The sequence below is a fragment of the Humulus lupulus genome, chromosome 4 (assembly GCF_963169125.1).
Source record: "Humulus lupulus chromosome 4, drHumLupu1.1, whole genome shotgun sequence".
NCBI lineage: Eukaryota > Viridiplantae > Streptophyta > Magnoliopsida > Rosales > Cannabaceae > Humulus > Humulus lupulus.
Window position 1 is genome coordinate 153586154 of NC_084796.1, and position 20448 is coordinate 153606601.

The window sequence follows — 20448 nt, forward strand, 5'->3', positions numbered from 1 at the left end:
AATAATGGATGTTGCATTGATTGCCAATGAAGTGGTAGGGAAATACATACGCTTGAAAAAGAAAGGGGGTGGTATGTAAAGTGGATTTTGAAATGGCGTACGATTATGTGGAGTGGAAGTTTCTAGACTTTGTCATGGAGAAGAAGAATTTTGGGAGGAAGTGGGTTATGGGTTGCTTGAAGTCAGTTTCTTATTCAGTTGTAATCAATGAGATTCTTTATCTCCATTTCTATTTACTTTGGTAGTGGATATTTTGGGGAGGCTTGTGGAGAAGGTTAGAAGGACAGATTTGGTAGTGATTCTTCTTTTTTAGATTATAGCCATTTTGACCTCTGTGTTTTGTGTGAGAATAATCCCTTTTCAATGGAGGGGACTTATTTTGGGTCTCCAAGTAATGATTATCAACCCTATTTAGCATTTGGTTATTTGTTTTCATCATCTTTATTAGAGGTTCTCTTCTTTCTGTCATTTCGCATAACCAAATGTTTTCTGAGATTGGTTATTTTTCTTGTTAACTAAGTAAATCAACATCTCAAACATGTAGGTCTTAGTAAGGGGTTTCATTTTATTGTGCAATTGTTAGGTCTGTGAAGTGTGAGTGTAGCTGAAATGTGGCTAAATCCGTACAAAATAAAAAAAGCTCTTACTGATTTTGTTTTGGGTAGGTTGTTGTCGTTTCAGGTGAAACTGGTTGTGGTAAAACTACACAACTTCCTCAGTACATTTTAGAATCTGAGATTGAAGCTGCTCGCGGAGCTTTCTGTAATATTATATGTACACAACCCCGGCGGATATCAGCCATGTCTGTTTCTGAAAGAGTTGCTGCAGAAAGGGGAGAGACACTGGGGGAATCTGTGAGTTTTGTAATCTCCTTTAAAAATATAACAGATTCTGTTCCCAAAGTTTTATTGGCTTTTTTTGTTTGCTTATGGTTTACTTTTGTTTATATTCTATGTTTTTTTTATATATATATATACATATGTATATATGTTATATAAGTTCTTATCAAATATATATTATATTTTTTCTCTCTTGAAAAAGGTGGGTTATAAAGTTCGTCTGGAAGGAATGAAAGGCAGGGACACTCGACTTCTTTTCTGCACAACTGGCATATTGTTGAGGAGATTGCTTGTTGATAGAACCTTGAGAGGTGTTACACATGTTATTGTTGATGAGATTCATGAACGTGGGATGAATGAAGGTATTTTAGAATTCATTTATGTCATGTTTGGTTGTAGAGAAAGGAATGTAAAATAATCTATTTTCATTCCATTGTTTGGTTTCAATCTAAGGAATTAGAATGTCATTCTAGTAGAATAGTTTTTTCACCATTTTGGTGGAATGGATATTTCTTCCAAAAATGAAAGAAAAAGGTTATTCCAATGTACAATATACATATATATATATATATTACTTTTACGAATTTTTTATGTATTTTTTACACTCTTATTAAATTTTATTCCACTCTTTTCCTATTTCTATTCTTATTCTTGTTTCTGGTTCACCTTCGTTGCTCCTAACAAACAACACCTCAAGGTTTTTGTGTACTGGTATTTCTTTGGAAGAAAAAGGTTCCAATCCAATGTAGGATATAAATATTTAATTTTTGAATTTTTTTTATGTATTTTATTTACTCTTATTAAATTTTATTCTACTCATTTCTTATTCTCCTTTCTAGTTCACCCACGTTGCTCCTAACAAACAACACCTTAGGTTTTTGTGTACTGGTATTTCTTCGGAAGAAAAAGGTTATTCCAATGTACAATATATTATTTATTTTTTTGAAATTTTTTTATGTATATTTTTTACTCTTATTAAATTTTTTTCCACTCCTTTCCTATTTCTATTCTTATTCTCGTTTCTAGTTCACCTTCGTTGCTCCTAACAAACAACACCTTAAGGTTTTTGTGTACTGGTATTTCTTCACATGTGATTTTTTACTATAATTTTTTAATTTTCCAGATTTTCTTCTTATTGTTCTGAAAGAACTTCTTCCTCGCCGACCAGAGCTGAGATTAATTTTGATGAGTGCAACTCTAAATGCTGACCTTTTCTCTTCTTTCTTTGGTGGGGCTCCAACAATGCATATTCCTGTAAGTTTTAAGATTTTTATTCCATTTTTTGTAATTGTGTATTTAGGGATTTATGACTCAATGAATGAGTTATAGTGGTGACTGGTGAAGTTCCCAATTATAATATTATGGTAGAAAGCAGAGTACCTTCAATACCCAAGACTTGCTTTCTTTTTGTTTCTTTGTAATTGTTTTTTTCTCTTTCAAAGTTATCATTTCCCTGGCGGTCTTTCTGTGTGTGGCAGATAGCCCCAACTTAGGACTTTTTGTTGATTTCAATCCTCTTTCCCCATCAAATTTCGATTGTCATGAAATGAATTAATACAAAGAATATTGAACTTGTTGTATGGGGATGTTTGTCATATTTCTCAGGGTTTTACATACCCAGTTCGAGCACATTTTCTGGAGAACATTTTGGAAATTACAGGATATCAGTTAACTCAATATAATCAAATTGATGATTATGGGCAAGAAAAGTCGTGGAAAATGCAAAAGCAAGCTCAGTCTGTAAGAAAAAGAAAGAGTCAGATTGCGTCTTCGGTTGAGGTATAATAAATTGTACACTTGGATAGTTTTTTGTTTTCGGCCCTTAGGTATAATTGTTTATATGCTTGTGAGCAGGATGCACTTGAAGCTGCTGATTTTAGGGAGTATAATCCAAAGACTCGGGAGTCTTTATCTTGTTGGAATCCTGACTCAATTGGATTTAACCTTATCGAGTGTGTGCTTTGTCACATTATCCGGAAAGAAAGGTCTGGTGCTATTTTAGTTTTTATGACTGGCTGGGATGACATTAACTCTTTAAAGGATCAGCTTCAGTCGCATCCTCTCTTGGGAGATCCTAGCAGGGTATTGCTGCTAGCATGTCATGGTTCGATGCCCAGCTCTGAACAGGTGATTTTAATATTTACATAATTATTGATTTACTTACTCAATGCAAGTAATTATATTATTGCTGATTTGATTTATAAAACTCTTGAATGATTTGAACTTTTCAAATATACCAGCATCATTTTGACAAGAATATGCTGATATGTGTGGCGTAAATGAGATTTGGTGTAGCATGTTTTTTCCCTTCGTCAACATGTTATTCTGTGTTTTAGCTGTATCTAGGTGTATATGCGATTTAGTCAAAGTAATTGCTTAGTTCTAAGCTGGCCATGGCATTTGTTTCTGAGGTTTGGTCTTGAGGCTTGCTCTCTGTCTTGAATGTACAGATAATTTGAATAAAAGTTTTTGGAGCATTCTTGTTACCATAAGTAAAGACTTTTTTTTTTCAACACTTGATGGATTCAATTTTTCAACAAATTTGCCTAATAAACGAGACAGAAATTCTGTTACTGGAGCAGAGGGATTAGAGTCATGGTAATGCAAATTCTCATTTTTTTATAGAATCTTTTGTTAGTTTTGAATGAGTTAGTCTTTTCTCACAGTTGCAGTTTTGTTAGGAGGAATGCACTTGTAGAACTCTTTTATATTTTTTTTATGGTTTCTGTTAGATGTATCTGGAAATTATTTTGTTTTCAACTTTGCCAGTTTAATATGGATTAGGATTTAAGCGTAAATTATTAAAACATTGAAAGGGAGGGGCAATTGTACTTTCTGTGAGGGCATGATACTCCTCTGCATTGCTAGATTCTTGTGTGGAATAGTTATTTGTGTGTTGTGAAGAGATATACCTTTCCTACACTGGTTTAACTGTGGCCATGTCATGCAAAAAGTTGAGCCAAACCTAGAGTCATTGTAAATTAATTGTAATATCCATGGATTAAGGATAACACATGTTACTTTTCTGCAACATTAATTTTTTTTAAAATATATATATTTTCTGTAACAATTGAAAGTTTTGTTAAGAAATTTTAACTTTATTAGCTACAGACATTGGAAACATAGAATTCCCAAGAAGCAACGACATTTACAACAAATAACTCAACAATTAGTCTAGTCTAACAACTCAACAATTCTGCTACATTGCAATTGAACTAGTGGTTCAAGACTTTACCTAGTGTCATTCTTTTCTTTTCCTTGAGTTTAGCCAAAAACCGTTTATTGTGACATAGCAGTTTGGTAACACTGGCAATACCTTTGTACCTTGTCGTGTGTGATGTGCAAGGAGGATTGTGAAACACTGGATTGCTTATTCCTGCATATTAGTGTGGCTAGTCTAGTGCTCTTTTGTATATACTGTTGAATGAAGCAGATATTACTTGGGTGTTCCTGAGTCATTTGGTTGTGAAATAAACAATCGAAAAATTTGATGAAAAAGAGCTCAATTTGTTTTCTTTGTGAGAGAAAATTAAGTTCTTTGCTTCACTTCAGGCTTAAGCTGCCAATTTTAAAAAGACTTTCTGCTTTCTATAATTATTTTTGGTTAAAAAAAACTCTTTGTTCAGATTTTTCATTGTTTCTTTTGTTATCAAGGAAAAATACTTGTCGCTTTTGTTTTCAGAGTGTATTTTGTGCCTTTTTTTGTAGGATACCTTATCTTATTCTTTCTTATATTCTTGTTCTTTTCAATAATAAATGTTTCTGGTTTTTGTCCCAGAAAAAGGTTCAAACGTAATCAATAAATTTTATCTTATTATTGTCTCCATTATCTCTCCATAGTATAAATAACTTTAGCCATTAAAGATTTTAGCTAGGTGTATATTTTATGTCATCAAAGGTTTGGATTTGAATGGTAGTATACGTTTACTAATATAAATATTTCTGTATTGCTATTAAATGTTTGCAAACAGAAATTAATATTTGATAAGCCAGAAGATGGAGTGAGGAAAATTGTACTCGCTACGAACATGGCTGAGACTAGCATCACTATTAATGATGTAGTTTTTGTTGTTGACTGTGGAAAAGCAAAAGAGACATCATATGATGCACTAAATAACACCCCTTGTTTGCTTCCATCCTGGATTTCAAAGGCTGCTGCACGCCAAGTAAGACACTAAGACTTCTGTAAAATTTTGATTATTTTTTTTTCTGGTTACAAAATTATATTTGATCCTTTGCCAGTTTGATTTGTTCTATGAGTTCTGTTTTTTCTCTTTCATCTCTGCAGCACTCATATATTAATGAAGGTTTTTTTTTTTTTTTTGAAATGAAACAACAGTACTTGAATTAATCAAAAAGTATCAAATACAAAAAGAAAGAGTACAGAAGTTGTACACCGAAGACAGAGCCAAATAAAATAAAATACAAATAAAATCCTTTCCTGAACAAAAACAGAAAAAATTACAACAAAAAACTCCAATCTTGCAACCAAGACGAGAAAGGAGCATCTTTGAAATTCCTATCACTATGCAGCCATAGAGCAACTTATAGCCTAATATTATCCCACAGAGTCGTCACTTTCCTCATCTTCAAAATTTCTGTTATTCCTTTCCAACCATAAAACCCAAAGGACAGCAGCCACTGCCTATTGCCCACTCTTCTGTTTATCTTGACTTCCTTTAATCTGAAATAGTAAAACTTTCTCACAGTGAGCTGGAATGCACCAAAAAAGATTAAACTCCTTTAAAAGCCTAAACCAAGTCTGCAACGAAGCAGAAAATTGCAGAAAAAGATGGTTGACAGACTCATTATTGCTTTTACATAATGCACAACAACCCGGAGACAGAGCCATATATGGTCTATATCTCTGTATTACCTCAAGAACATTTACCTTACCCAGATTACCTGCTATAAAAAAGATGTACAATAATTTCCGAAGGGAAGAAGCCCACCGAAGTGTCCCAGCTGCAATATCATATATGAGGGTGTCGAATGCTGCTTTACACGAAAACATCTCTGAACTAACGCTCCTCCAAACCCTGCAATCTTCCAGCAAATTGCACTAATTTCTACTATCCACCCTTTGTAATAGCAGAAGAACCTCGTCCATCTCCCTATCATTTAAAGTTCTGAAAAAGTGAAAATTCCAACTGATTTGTTCCTCATCCCTTTCCTGAAAATCTGAAATACAATGGAACTTTTAGAACAAATCCTATACAGACGAGGAACTACCACTAAAGACTCCGAACCAACCCAGCATCTTCCCAAAACCTTATATTTCTACCATTTCCCACTTTGAACGCCACCAAACTCAAAATTTTTTCACAACAAGATACTATTCCTTTCCATGGATTTCGATGAGTCTTGATATTGCCCAAATTTGAATTCCACTTATTTGCTTGAAGGCCATATATACTCTTGGTCACCTTATAACGTAAGGAATCATTTTCTTTAGGAAACCTCCACAGCCACTTCATCAAAAGTGACTGATTCCATAGTAACAAATTCCCAACGCCTAATTCTCCTTTACTTTTGGTTTGCACACTGTTTCCCAAGAAGTCAAGTGATCACCTTCCCCCAAATCCCCTCCTCCCCAAAGAAAATTTCTCATTAATCTCTTTAAATTTTCCACAACTGAAATTGGAGTTTGGAATAACGATAAGTAATAAATTGGCAATGATGACAACACTGGTTGAATTAGAGTTAATCTCCTCCTTTAGACAAGTGAGCATTTTTCCACCCTTGAAGTCTTTTGTAAACTTTGTTTCTTATTGGTTCCCAAAATTTGATATTCCTTAGATTATCTCCCATAGGCATCCCCAAATACTTCAAAAGCCAATTAACCATAGCACACCCTATCTCATTTGCCTTTGTCAATAACCATGACTCCTCCGCATTCAATCCCAACAAATTACTCTTATTAATGTTAATCTTGAGACCCAAAAGGGCACTGCATGCTTGAAGAATCTTCACCAAGTTCTCTAGGTATTCCTCTTTTGCTTCTAGAAAAAAAAATCATCTGCAAACAGAAGATGACTAACTTCAAACTTCTCTTTCCCCACTCTAAATCCATGTAGCAAGTTAGCTTCCTTCGCCTTGTCCTCTAGCCATCACCTTGTCTTAAATCCCTATAACCCCTAAACTTTCCCCTTGGCCTTCCATTAATGAAGGTAGAATAAGAAACAAAAGACAAGCACCCGGCTACCCATTTTCTCCATTTCCTTCCAAAATTCTTTTGTTCCAAAACAAAATCTAAAAATCTCCATTCCACTAGATCGTAGGCTTTTTCAAAATCAACTCTAAGAATCAGTTTTTCCTTTTTGCATTGCCTAGTCTTCTACTACCTCATTAGCAACCAAAACAACATCTAAAATTTTCCTTTCAGCCAAAAAGGCACTCTGATTTTCTGCTATTGTCTTACTCAAAACCTCCTTTAACCTCAAGGACAACACCTTTGTTATGATCTTGTAAAGGCTTGTCAGCAAACTTATTGGTCTAAAGTCTTTCACTCTACAAAGAATTCACCTTTTTGGGTATCAAACAAATGTAAGTGATATTAGTGAAACCATTTATAATTCCACTTCTTGCAAATTCCTCAAAATCTTCCATCAACTATCCTTTAACTATATCCCAATTTTCTTTATAAAATGTAATAGTAGATCCATTAAGTCCTGGGGCCTTATCTCCTTTACATCGGCTATTGCATTTCTGATTTCTTCTTCCTGTAAAAGCCTCTCAAGCCAATCAGACAAGAACTGAGAGATCACATTCCACTCTAATTCATCAAAACTCCTGAAGGAGCTCTGACTAGATCTATACAAAGACCTACAGAAGCCAATAATCTCATCTTCAATAACTGCTCCTGCCTCTAAGATACTCCTTTTCTTTTTCTATTTCTAAAATGAATTTTTTTGACTTTCTTGCATTTAAAAGACTGAAACAGCCTGGTATTTTCGTCACCATCCTTTGCCCTTTGAACTTTGTTCTAAGCCTTAAAGCTTGCTCTTTCTCGAACACCAATTGCAGCCACTCCCCTTTCACTTTCTCCCTTTCTTCTTTTAGAACATGATTCCAAGAACTGCCAGCTTTAAAACGATCCAGCTCCTGAATTTTCCTTTCCAAAGCTTGTTTTATACTCTTTTTGTTCCCCATAGATAAGTAGTTCCACTATCGCAAGTTTTCCTTAACAAAAGACAGTTTCTGCATAAATCGAAAGCCAAACCAGCCTGAAACTTGCGCCTCGCTCCACCATTTAACCAAACCAGTCTTGAAAGACATTTTATGTAGCCATGAATTATCGAATCGAAAAGGAGCTGGCCCCAATTTGTTGTTATTGTGTCTAGAGCCACTGGGCAATGATCTGAAACCGCTCTTATCTCCAAAGATTGTCTCACGAACTGAAATTGCTCTGCTCACCAATTTGAAAAGAGAAATCTATCCAGCCTAATACAGATTGGAACCTCTTTGAAATTGGACCAAGTAAGTTAAAGGACAATTTAATGAAAACTGGATATGGTTTTTTTTCCCACTCCAGAAATGAGGTTGCATTGATTGGTTTCATATAGCAAATTATACCTTGCTGCATATTAAAAAATATATTGTTAATCAAAATATATTATTTTCCAAAATCTTTGCTAACAATGTTGCAGTTGGAGTAACTTTCATTGAAATTTATTTATTTTTACTCACCCGATGTTTGGTATAGAGGAAAGGAAAATGGAAAGATAGAAGAAGTAGAAGAGATTGAAAAGAAAATGTATTTCTCTTATCTTTTTTGGTATGGAGGAAGGAAAGAAAGTATCAAGAAAGTGAGTTTACAATTGTAATAATTTTGAATGAAAAAAGGGTAAATAAGTTATTTAATTTAGATATACATTGTAAAAATTTTCTCTCCAATTTTGGAAGAATTCAAATTGGTGGGCCCCACTAATTGTTTTTCCATCCTCTTTTCTTTCCAACCAAACAAACATTTTTTATTTCTTTTTTCTTCCCACTTTGCTCTTCAAACTTTTCTTTCCTCTCTTTTCTCCTCTAAAATTGAAAGTTTGCTATAAAAAAAAGCCCACCAATTTGTATAGCAATCATTAAATTTTAATTGATCAACCATTTCTCAGTTCTGTTTGTGTTGTCCATCTGAATTTTCTCTGTGGCTTCTTGGTTTTTTCTATTGTATAATATCTGATATAAGATCAAGTTCTGGGTTGCCACTTGGGTGTATAGATCAAGGGGTTTTGAGGGGGTTTCTTTTTTGGATCTTTGTAGGGAGTGGGGTAGTTTGTGGCTGTAACAGATTTTGGGGAGTGGGGGGTCGTTGTGTGTTTTCTTGGCCTTGCTTTATATTTTTTGTTACTACGGTATTCCTCTGCCATAAGTGAGGGCTCTCAATGTTATTGAGAGGACAGTCTTTGACCTCTGTCTCTTTTTTAAACAAAGAAGAAAATATGAACTGAACATACCAAAATAATATTTCTGTTTTGTAGAGAAGGGGAAGAGCTGGTCGTGTTCAGCCAGGTGAGTGTTACCATCTATATCCAAGATGTGTATATGATGCGTTTTCTGATTACCAGCTCCCAGAGCTTTTGAGAACACCATTGCAGTCGTTGTGTTTGCAAATCAAGAGCTTACGACTTGGAAGTATTTCAGAGTTTCTATCTAAGGCTCTGCAACCTCCAGAACCTTTATCAGTATGTTTCAGTTTAGAATTTTATTTTCAAAATCTACCAACTGTTGAATAATTCTATTCATTTATCACTACTGTTGTGTATATCATTAAATTACCTTGAAATATATGTTCTTGATAAGCCTCCTCTCACTTACGTTTATGCAAGAAGAGGCAAAGCAAGCCAAGTGGAGGCCAGGTCAGCAACTAAGGGTAAAGCAAGGGTTAGTTATGTCGGTAGTGCTTTACTGTATGTGAGGTGTAGGTAATGGGTATACACCCGAGTAATAGGATAAGAGCGTGGGAGGATTATTGTGAGGGTTGTTGAGTATTTTGTTTGGCTGTAGCCGTTTGGGAGAGACCAGGCTCTCGAACTCCTGGAATTATCAATACATACAGTCACAAATAATATAGAAAAATCTTGTATATTAGTTCTATTCAATAAACATATATTTATACAAGTATATGGTTACCCAAACCATGTGAATCAAATCACTAGTGTACAGAAAAGAATCAGCCTACTAATTAGTTTCCTAAAATAAGAATAGCTGTCAAATATTGGGAAATATTTGACAGTATTACAAGAATAATTCTAAACTAGGAATTTATCTAAATAATCTGATTTTTTTTTACACTCCCCCTTAAGCTAGTTTAAAAATATCTTCCATAGCCAGGTTGCTGTTCAAAAAATCAAACTGCTTTTTAAACAATCCTTTTGTGAATATATCTGCTACTTGTTCAATAGAAATATAAATCATACATACTAAACTATCCTCTATTTTCTCCTTGCTAAAATGCTTATCCACTTCCACATGTTTTATACGATCATGCAAAACTGGATTGTGTGCAATTGAGATAGCAGCTTTGTTATCACAGTACAACTTCATAGGAGATGACTGTGATACCTTCAATTCTTCAAGTAGCCTTCTTATCCACAAAAACTCACATATACCATGAGCTACAGCTCTAAATTCTGCTTCAACATTGCTTATAGCAACCACACTCTGTTTTTTACTCTGCCATGCCACTAAGTTACCTAAGATTCCACTACACTACCAACCCAATTAGCATTTGTATAGGTCTCAATTTGTAGATGACCCCGCGGTTTGAACATGAGCCCTTTCCCAGGTGTTCCCTTTAAGTATCTCAGAATTCTGTAAATGGCTTTGAAATGCTTCAGTCCAGGAGAATGCATGAATTGACTCACCAAACTCATTGAGAATGCTATATCTGGACGCATGCGAGATAGGTAAATCAGTCTTCTAGCCAGTCTTTGATAACACTCCCGGTCCTTTACATTCTCTACTTGAGCGGGCTGCAATTTTTCGTTGGGTTCAACTGGTGTTTCAGCGGGCTTACAACATAGCAAACCTGTCTCATTAAGAGAGATCAAGAACATATTTGCGCTGATTTACAAAGATACCTTCTTTGGACCTAGCAAATTCCATTCCAAGAAAGTATTTTAATGCACCCAAGTCCTTGATTTCAAATTCTTCAGCCAACCTCTTCTTTAGTGCCTTTAGTTCACAATGATCACTCCCTGTTAGCACAATATCATCTACATAAACAATTAAGATAGCAACTCTACCTTCCTTTGAATGTTTATAAAACATAGTATGATCAACTTGACTTTGAGTGTATCCATTGTGTTTTATCACTCTTCCGAAATGCTTGAACCAGGCTCTCGGAGACTGTTTAAGTTCATACAAGGACTTCTTCAGTTTGTACACTTTTCCACCTTCAAAATTCTTCTCAAAACCAGGTGGAGGACTCATAAATACCTCTTCTACTAGATCTACATAAAGAAATGTATTTTTTTTTTTACATCTAATTGATGTAAAGGCCAATTAGAATTCACTGCAAGGGAGAGTAGCACTCAAATGGAGTTTATTTTTGCTGCCGGAGTAAATGTTTCTTGGCAATCTATTCCATAGGTTTGAGTGAAACCTTTTGCAACAAGCCTTGCTTTATACCTGTCAACACTCCCATCAGCTTTGTTTTTTACTAAAAAAAACCCACTTGCAACCTACAACCTTTTTCTCCTCAGGAAGCTCAACAATCTCCCAAGTATTATTTTTTTAAGACATTCATTTTTTCCAACACTGCCAATTTCCAAACCGGTTCCTCTAATGCTTCCTATATGTTTCTAGGCATGACAAGGTCTGAAATATTTGTAGTAAATGCTCTCTGAGTTTCAGATAGTTGGTTATAGGAAATATATTTGGCAATAGGGTATTTAGTACATGTTCAAATCCCTTTTCTTATGGCAATAGGAAGGTTGAGATCTGAATCAATGTTTGTTGGTGCTATTTCTAAGATAGGCTCGGATTCAAAACTAAAATTGGGATTAGTAGTACTTGGGGTCTGTAGTTGTTTTGGGATTAATTCTTCTAATTTGATTTTATTGAAGAATAGAAAGGCTAATATATAGTCAACTTTACAAGAATAATTCCAAAATAGGAATTTATCTAAATAATCTAATTTTTTTCCACATACAGATTTTATTCCCACTTTCTATATCTATTCTGTATTCAAACTCTTTCTGCAGGGAAGTTCCTGTCAAAGTGATATCGGAGCCATTTTTCTACTATGGGACCAAAGAAGGATGCTCAATTGGAGGTATTGGATGAACGGATGAAAGCTATTCAATCGGACGTGAGGCGTGAGCTTACAGAGGTGAGATTTGAGTTTCAGCACATACCAAAGGAGTTGGAGTCGATGAAATCGGATGTTCAAAGAATTCCTGGGATCGAGAAGAAGCTGGAATTTGTGGTTGGGCATATAACTCAATTGTTTCAGGCGATGGGTCGACCAGTTGTCAAGAGCATTGTTGCTAGTGCTGACTGCCAACGCAAGGCGGTGGAAGGAGAAATCGCATCGTCACCGGCACCGCCGTCTACGTTAAATCCCAACTCTCCTCTCGTGTTTGAGCAGAATGGAATTGCCTTTGTTTTATGGAGAGAACACAGACTCGGGTCTTCCGAGCCAAGAGATACTTCCTCTTGAACAAGCTGACCGAAGCCCACATGTTGGAGGCGGCTTTGAAGAATTTACTACTTTTGCGTTTTCGCACAGTAGGGTCAGAGGAGCTCCTTTCAGTTCAACAAGACTCGACTGTGAAGGAATACAAAGTCTGTTGGGAGACGTTGGCTTCCCGTGTTCCCGATGTGCTGGAGCTCATTCTTGAGGGGAGTTTCATCAAAGGATTGAAAGAGATCAAAGGCCCACTTCTTATTTTGCAGCCTTCGGCCTGGTCCATATCATGGATACAACCCAACGTATAGAAGAGGGCCAGATTTTGTTGTCAACAGGCTAAAGTCCAAAAGGGCTTTCGGCTAAACCTAGTCTCAGCCTCATTTCACCACCTCGATATACCTACAGCCCATTTGTGCCAAAAATCACAACTTCATCGACCACCACCTCCCCCTCCGTTAGTTCAAGCTCGAGTAAAACTCCTCCAATGCGGCGACTAAGTGAGGCTGAATATCAAGATAAGAAAGCAAGAGGAGTTTTCTTTAAGTGTGACAAGAAGTATCACTGTGGCCATGAATGTGAGCAAAAGTCTCTCCAAGTGATGTTGATGATGGATGAAGAAACAACACCTGTGGATTCTCCTCCTCCCACCCCGGATTCTTCAATGGAAAGTTTCAATGAGGAGCAATTAGCCACTCATTGAACTCATTGGTGGGCATCTCTTCGACTCACACCATGAAATTGGCAGGAAAAATTGGGCAACAGCCAGTGACAGTTCTTTTTGATAGTGGGGCAACCCACAACTTCATCTTTGTGGACATTGTTTCGGCAACTAACCTACCTATTACTGCAACTACTTGTGGGGTCTTACTTGGAACAGGGGTAAGGTTCATACGGATGGCATTTCTGGACAGTTTGTGGACTGGTCGAATTGGATTTGGGAGCATTGCAGGTGGTTACCGATTTTCTTCCCTTGGAGTTGGGTTGTGCAGATGTAATTTTGGGGATTAAATGGTTGGTGACTTTGGGTAATATGCAAGTCAATTGGAGGACATTATGAAATTTGAAATGGGGGGTTCTTGGGTGACATTACAAGGTGATCCTAGTCTCCACAAGTCCCCAATCTCCTTGTAGGCCATGTTTCATACGGTCCAACAAGAAGGGCAAGGGTTTTGGGTGCATTTGGGTGCTTTATCGATGAATTCCACAACCGAAATTGAGTCTTTGCCACAGCCTGTGACGTCTTCGCTGTAGCGTTATGCCTCTGTTTTTGACATGCCATCAGGATGACCTCCACAGCAGGCTCATGAACACTCTATTCAACTGAAGAATGGGAGTAGTCCTATTTCGGTTCGTCCATACCATTATGCCCAGGTCCAAAAAGACGAGATTAAGAGATTAGTGGCTGAAATGTTGCAGGCCGGGATTATACAACCAAGCACGAGTCCGTTTTCAAGCCCAATGCTCTTAGTTAAGAAGAAAGACGGTAGTTGGCAGTTTTGTGTAGACTACCGGGCTTTGAATCGGGAAACGGTAGCTGAAAAATTTCCCATACCAGTTATTGATGAGTTACATGGGGCGAAAATTTTCTCCAAATTGGATTTGAAATCGGGTTATCATTAGGTTAGGGTGGTAGCGAAGGATGTGGAGAAAACAATGTTCGTATACATGAGGGTCACAATGAGTTTCTTGTGATGCCTTTTGGCCTCACCAACACTCCGACCACTTTTCAGGCACTCATGAATGAGGTTTTTGGGGACTTTTTGTGTAAGTTCGTGAAAGTATTCTTCGATGTTATACTCATTTACAACCCATCTCTTGAGATTCATTTGCAGCATTTAGAGTTGGTGTTGGAGCGGCTGCACAAGCATCAATTGTACGCTAATCAAAAGAGGTGCTTTTTTGGACAGTCTAGCGTAGAGTACTTAGGCCATATCATTTCAGCAGATGGTGTTTCGGCAGATCCAAGTAAGTTGGCCGCTATGGCTGCTCGGCCAATTCCTAAATCTCTTCAAGAGCTACGTGGGTTCCTCAGCCTTACGGGGTACTACCGTAAGTTCGTAAAAGGATATGGCACAATATCTCGTCCTCTCACTAACCAATTATACTAGGATGCCTTTGGATGGTCACCCAATGCTCAAGAAGCATTCCTTCGCCTTAGAGAGGCAATGTGCTCGGTACCGGTTTTAGCTCTTTCATATTTTTCAGTTCCTTTTACTCTTGAGGCAGATGCATTCGGGCCCGACTTAGCGGCTGTCTTAATGCAAAATCAGTGCCCAATCTCTTATTTCAGTCAAGTTTTATCACTAAGGGCTCGCACCAAGTCAGTCTATGAGCGGGAACTAATGGCCATTGTGCTTGTTATTCAAAAGTGGAGACCTTATTTGTTGGGGCGTAAATTTTTGGTACGCACAGACCAAAGGAGCCTTAAATACTTGCTGGAGCAGCGATTATTAGCTTCCGAACATCAGAAATGGCTTACAAAAATCCTTGGTTATGATTTTGACATTCAATACAAATCCGGGCTTGAAAACAAGGCAACTGATGCTCATTCTTGCATGCATCAAGAAGCTTCTCTTGCTGCCACATCTAGACTTACAATCCCATGTGGCTGCGGACCCTACTTTGGCTAAAATTGTACAGGAGCTGCAGTTGGGTCGTGATTGTGGGGGGTACCAAGTGCACCAGGGCTGTTTGAAATTCAAAGGTTGCTTGGTTCTGCCTTTGACTTCTCCACTCATTCCTTTGTTACTGCAGGAATATCATGGCAGCAAGGTGCGAGGCCATTCTGGCGTGTTCAAAACTTTCTAGTGGCTAGCTTCAGACTTGTATTGGCAGGGTATGAGGAAGGATGTGCAGAAATTTGTTTCAGAGTGTGCCGTTTGTCAACAAAGCAAATATTTGGCTCAATTACCGGCGGGTTTGCTCCAACCATTGCCCATTCCAATGTAAATATGGGAAGATATCTCTATGGACTTCATTGAGGGACTGCCACTATCGAATGGGTTTGATACGATCTTTGTGGTAGCAGATCGTTTGAGTAAATATAGCCATTTTATTTCACTTCGCCATCTTTTTTTTGCAACTACAGTAGCTGCAGTTTTTGTGAGGGATGTGGTCAAGCTCCATGGAATTCCAAGGTCTATCATCTCCGACAGAGATAAGATTTTCCTTGGGTCTTTTCTGGAAGGAACTCTTTCGTTTACAGGGCACTTCCCACAAACGCATCACTGCCTACCATTCACAATCCGATGGGCAAACTGAAGTCATCAATCACTGTTAGAGACGTATCTCAGATGCTTTGTGAGTTCTCATCTGAATCAGTGGGCCAAATGGATATCTTGGGTTGAATATTGATACAATACTTCTTTCCATTCCTCGGCAGGCATGACACCGTTCAAAGCTGTGTATAACTGTAGAAAAACAACCTAGGCTGAGCTGTAGGCATAACTATAACCCTGATTTCTAGGGAACTGATTTCCTAATTTCTCCTAGTTTGACTTTGTGGATATAGCTGAATATTTGTATTAATAGCATAATATTTGTACTCATTAGGAGAGATTTTCTAGGTTCTTATTCTAGGAAAACTCTGAACAGTACGTGTATATATATGTGTATCAACACATAAGAAAATATAAAAAAAAAGAAGCTTTTCTTTTCAATTCTCAGAAAACTTCATGGTATGAGAGCTCTAGGTTTTGTCCTATTTCGATTTTTTTTTTCTTTACTCCGTCCTCCTAATCAAGATGGAATCAGAGCAAACATCTCAGGAATCATCTATTCCTAATAGCTCCTCTCGTCAGACAACCAATCCCTCTCTCAATGTTCCAGCAGCCTCCCGTCTCACTCCAACCCCAGAAAATACCCTGTCCCTATCACCACCCACAAACTCAATGGCCATAATTATCTTCAATGGTCTCAATTAATGATGATGTTCATCAGTGGGCGAAGCAAGGATGAATACCTCACTGGTACTGCTACAGAACCGGATCCAAGCAGTGTTGAATACAAAATTTGGAGGGCAGAAAATAACCTAGTCATGTCTTGGTTGATTAGTTCCATGACAAGCGAAATAGGAGAAAATTTCTTGTTGTACACCACCGCTAAAGAAATTTGGGAGGCAGTGCGTGAAACTTTTTCAAGCAGTGACAACACGGCGGAACTCTTCTATGTGGAGAGTACTCTCCAAGACCTTCATCAAGGTGCGAATTATGTGACGGCCTATTTTACCACTCTTATTCGCTATTGGCAGCAGCTGGACCTATTTGAGGCGCACATCTGGAAGTGTCCTGAAGACCGTACATACTTCAAAAAGATTGTGGAGACTAAGCGAGTCTTTAAGTTCTTGATGGGACTCGACAAATCTCTTGATGAAGTAAGAGGAAGAATTCTTGGAACGAAGCCGCTGCCAAGTCTACGTGAAGCCTTCTCCGAAGTTCGTAGGGAAGAAAGTTGTAAATGTGTCATGTTGGGGCAGTCCAATTCTGTGGTTCCAGAAACTCTAGCACTTGCAGCAGTCCAAAACACTCAGCATGACTCCAGTGCCGTTGTTGCCCGTAACTCTCGTCATGGCAATGACAATCGAACAAGGAAGGGACGTCCTTGGTGCGATCATTGTCCAAAACCTGGGCATCTCAAAGAAACTTGTTGGCAGCTACATGGGAAGCCGCCTAATTGGAAACCTAATTACAATCGCGAAGCAAAAGGGAATGCAGGCTTCAGCTATGCATCACAGTCCGACAACTCTATTCCTTTCTCAAAGGAACAACTAGAGGTTCTCCCACAACTTATACAGGGGGCAAATATCAACACACACAAGGAGGCAATGGGAACAATATCCCTAGTACTTCAGCACTTCGTGCCACAATATCCCCGCACTCGTCTTGGATCGTAGACTCGGGTGCATCCGATCACATGATAGGTGACCGATCACTTTTTTCAACTTACTCAGCATGTATTAGCCCTCAAACTGTACGTATAACCAATGGTACTCGCACCAAAGTGGTTGGAACAGGAACAATCCACCTCTCAGATACTCTCATTCTCAAAACTGTGTTGTTTGTGCTGGATCTTGACTGCAATCTTATCTCTGTTAGCAAGCTAAATCATGATCTTAATTGTGAAACTAAATTTCTTGCTGATTCTTGTGTTTTTCAGGACTTGAGCACGAGGAAGATGATTGGCAGTGCTGATTCCCGTGCGGGCCTCTACGTTCTTGATAGCATCATGTCCTCGAACAAAGCTGTCGGTTTTCTTAGTCTTAAATCTAGCAGTCATTCCAATAAAGAAAGTGAAATCATGATGTGGCACTTTCGTCTAGGTCATCCCAATTTTATGTACTTAAAACATTTGTTTCCTTCTTTATTTATCAATAAAATTCTGCATTCCTTTCATTGTGAAGTCTATCAATTGGCAAAACACACTCGAAACACTTATTCACCTCAGCAATATCAACCTAGTCATCCCTTTACTCTTATTCATGGTGATATTTGGGGGTCATTTTGTATCCCTAGTTTAACTGGTGCTCGATGGTTTCTATTGCTGGTTGATGATCACACTAGATTAAGTTGGACATTCCTAATGAAAGAAAAATCAGAAACCAAACACATATTTCAAAACTTTCATGTCATGGTCCAAACCCAATATAAGGCCACCATCCAAATCCTAAAAACAGACAATGCCACAGATTTCTGCAATTCAAGTCTTGGATCATACCTCAAATCTCATGGTATTGTCCAACAAAGTTCATGCGTTGATACACCTCAACAAAATGGTGTCGTTGAACGTAAAAATCGTCATATTCTTGAGGTGGCTCGATCCCTGCTTTTCCAAGCTAGTGCACCTAAAAAATTCTGGGGTGAAGCACTCTTTACTGCAACTTATCTGATAAACCGTCTACCTTCTAGGGTTCTCAAGTTTTGCTCACCTTTGCAGGTATTACAAAGTTTGTTTCCTACCTCGCGGCTTGTGTAGAATATCCCGATTAAACTCTTTGGTTGTACCACTTTTGTCCATGTTCATTCTCAAAACCGGGGAAAGTTCGATGCTCGTGCTCTTAAGTGCATCTTCCTCGGATATTCAGCCAACCAAAAAGGGTATAAGTGTTACTCTCCCGTCAATCACAAGTTTTACAATACTATGGATGTCACATTCTTCGAAAATATTCCGTACTACTCCAATCCTGCAATTCAGGGGGAGAATAGTACTAATGAATTGCAGCATTGGGAGTGGGCATCACTTCTTGAGTCAAACCCATCAGTTCCTCGAAATTCGTCTAATTCATCTTCTTTGATGTTTCCCAATACATCGATTCCTTATGTGCATCCACCTTCATCCGAGCAAGATCAGTCCTCTCCCATTATCTATCCGAAGCATCTCCTCCTTCCTGATGATGCTATCAAAGTCTACGGAAGAAGGAAAAATCTTGAACCTGTACCAACTCAGCACTGTCAAGAGGCCTCCTCTAGCCAAGCCGAGCCCGAGAGACAACAAGAAACAGTAGAATCTAGTCCGCAGCTCGACCCTACATTGAATCAGCCTATTGCACTCAGAAAAGGTGTTAGATCATGCACTCAACATCCTCTGTGCAACTACATCTCATACTCAAATCTGTCAACTAAGTTCCAAGCATTTGTGACATCCTTGGACAAAATAAGGATTCCTAATTCTGTGTATGAAGCCTTAGAGGTCTTTGAATGGAAGAAGGCAATTCTAGAAGAATACATTGCACTGGAGATGAATGACACATGGGTATTATCTGAGCTGCCACCTGGAAAAAGAACAATGGGCTGTAAGTGGATATTCTCGGTAAAGCAGAAGACAGATGGAAGTGTAGACAAGTACAAAGCTTGTTTAGTAGCTAAAGGATACACTCAATCATATGGGATTGATTATCAGGAGACTTTTGCCCCTGTAGCGAAACTCAATACGGTTCGTGTCTTGTTGTCCATTGCTGCTAACTTGAATTGGCCACTATTTCAACTAGTCGTCAAGAATGCCTTTCTGAACGAGGACTTGATCGAAGAAGTCTATATGGATATACTAGCTGGATTCGAGACTAAGGATACACAAGGGAAGATTTGCAAGCTAAGGAAGGCTTTATATGGACTTAAACAGTCCCCTAGAGCCTGGTTCGATCGATTCACCAAGGTCCTTACGCAGGATGGGTATTCTCAAACGCAAGCAGACCACACCCTATTTGTAAAACACTTTATAGATGGAAGAATCACAGTTTTAATTGTATATGTTGATGATATTGTTCTCACAAGGAATCATGAAGGAGAAGTTGGAAGACTCAAGTCCCTCTTGTCAGAACAGTTTGAGATCAAAGACTTGGGACACTTGAAGTATTTTTTGGGGATGGAGGTGGCATGGAGCAATAAAGGGATTTCAGTTTCTCAACGCAAGTATGTTCTAGATCTCTTGCAAGAAACAGGCATGAGTGGGTGCAAGCAAGTTGAGACTCCTATGGACCCTAATACCAAGCTGATGCCTCGAACTGATGAGTTGGCGGCTGATAAAGGGCAATACCAACGCTTGGTAGGTAAACTAATATATCTGACTCACACCCGTCCAGATATAAGCTTTGCAGTTAGTATGGTGAGTCAATTCCTGGGAAATCCCTCTGTTGATCACCTGAAGGCAGTGAATCGTATCCTGATGTATCTAAAGAAGGATTGTTAGCGATATTTTCTTATGATATTTAATGTGCAAGTGTACACAATCGCATGCAAGTAATATAATAGTAAGTATTTTAATATCGTCTCCTCAGGGATTGTTTAAGCAAGATATTGTAAAGACCAAAACCCAACAATTTGGAATAAAAATAAGCAATAAGGTTTGATTGAACTAAAATTAAAACCAAAATATAAATAAGTAAACTAAACAACCAAAACCACGCTAAAACAGTAAGCAATTGATTAATCAAGCGATGATGGGAAGTTAGAGCTACCAAATCCCTCTAATATGCAATTCTGG

At 38.0% G+C, this 20448-nt stretch overlaps 1 protein-coding gene across 2 annotated transcripts in view; it reads left to right on the forward strand.

Annotated features, from left to right (window-relative positions):
* LOC133830908 (DExH-box ATP-dependent RNA helicase DExH3-like) overlaps window positions 1-20448 on the forward strand; it is a 52947-nt gene that overhangs the window by 26663 nt on the left and 5836 nt on the right. For both annotated transcript variants that reach the window (XR_009892268.1, XM_062261024.1), the window contains exons 6-12: window positions 666-854; window positions 1042-1201; window positions 1963-2093; window positions 2445-2618; window positions 2694-2966; window positions 4811-5005; window positions 9320-9523. Coding sequence is in view for 1 of the 2 variants with exons in the window: in XM_062261024.1 (XP_062117008.1) it covers window positions 666-854; window positions 1042-1201; window positions 1963-2093; window positions 2445-2618; window positions 2694-2966; window positions 4811-5005; window positions 9320-9523 (1326 nt within the window). In the remaining variant the exon portion in view is untranslated. The remainder of the gene's footprint in view (window positions 1-665; window positions 855-1041; window positions 1202-1962; window positions 2094-2444; window positions 2619-2693; window positions 2967-4810; window positions 5006-9319; window positions 9524-20448) is intronic.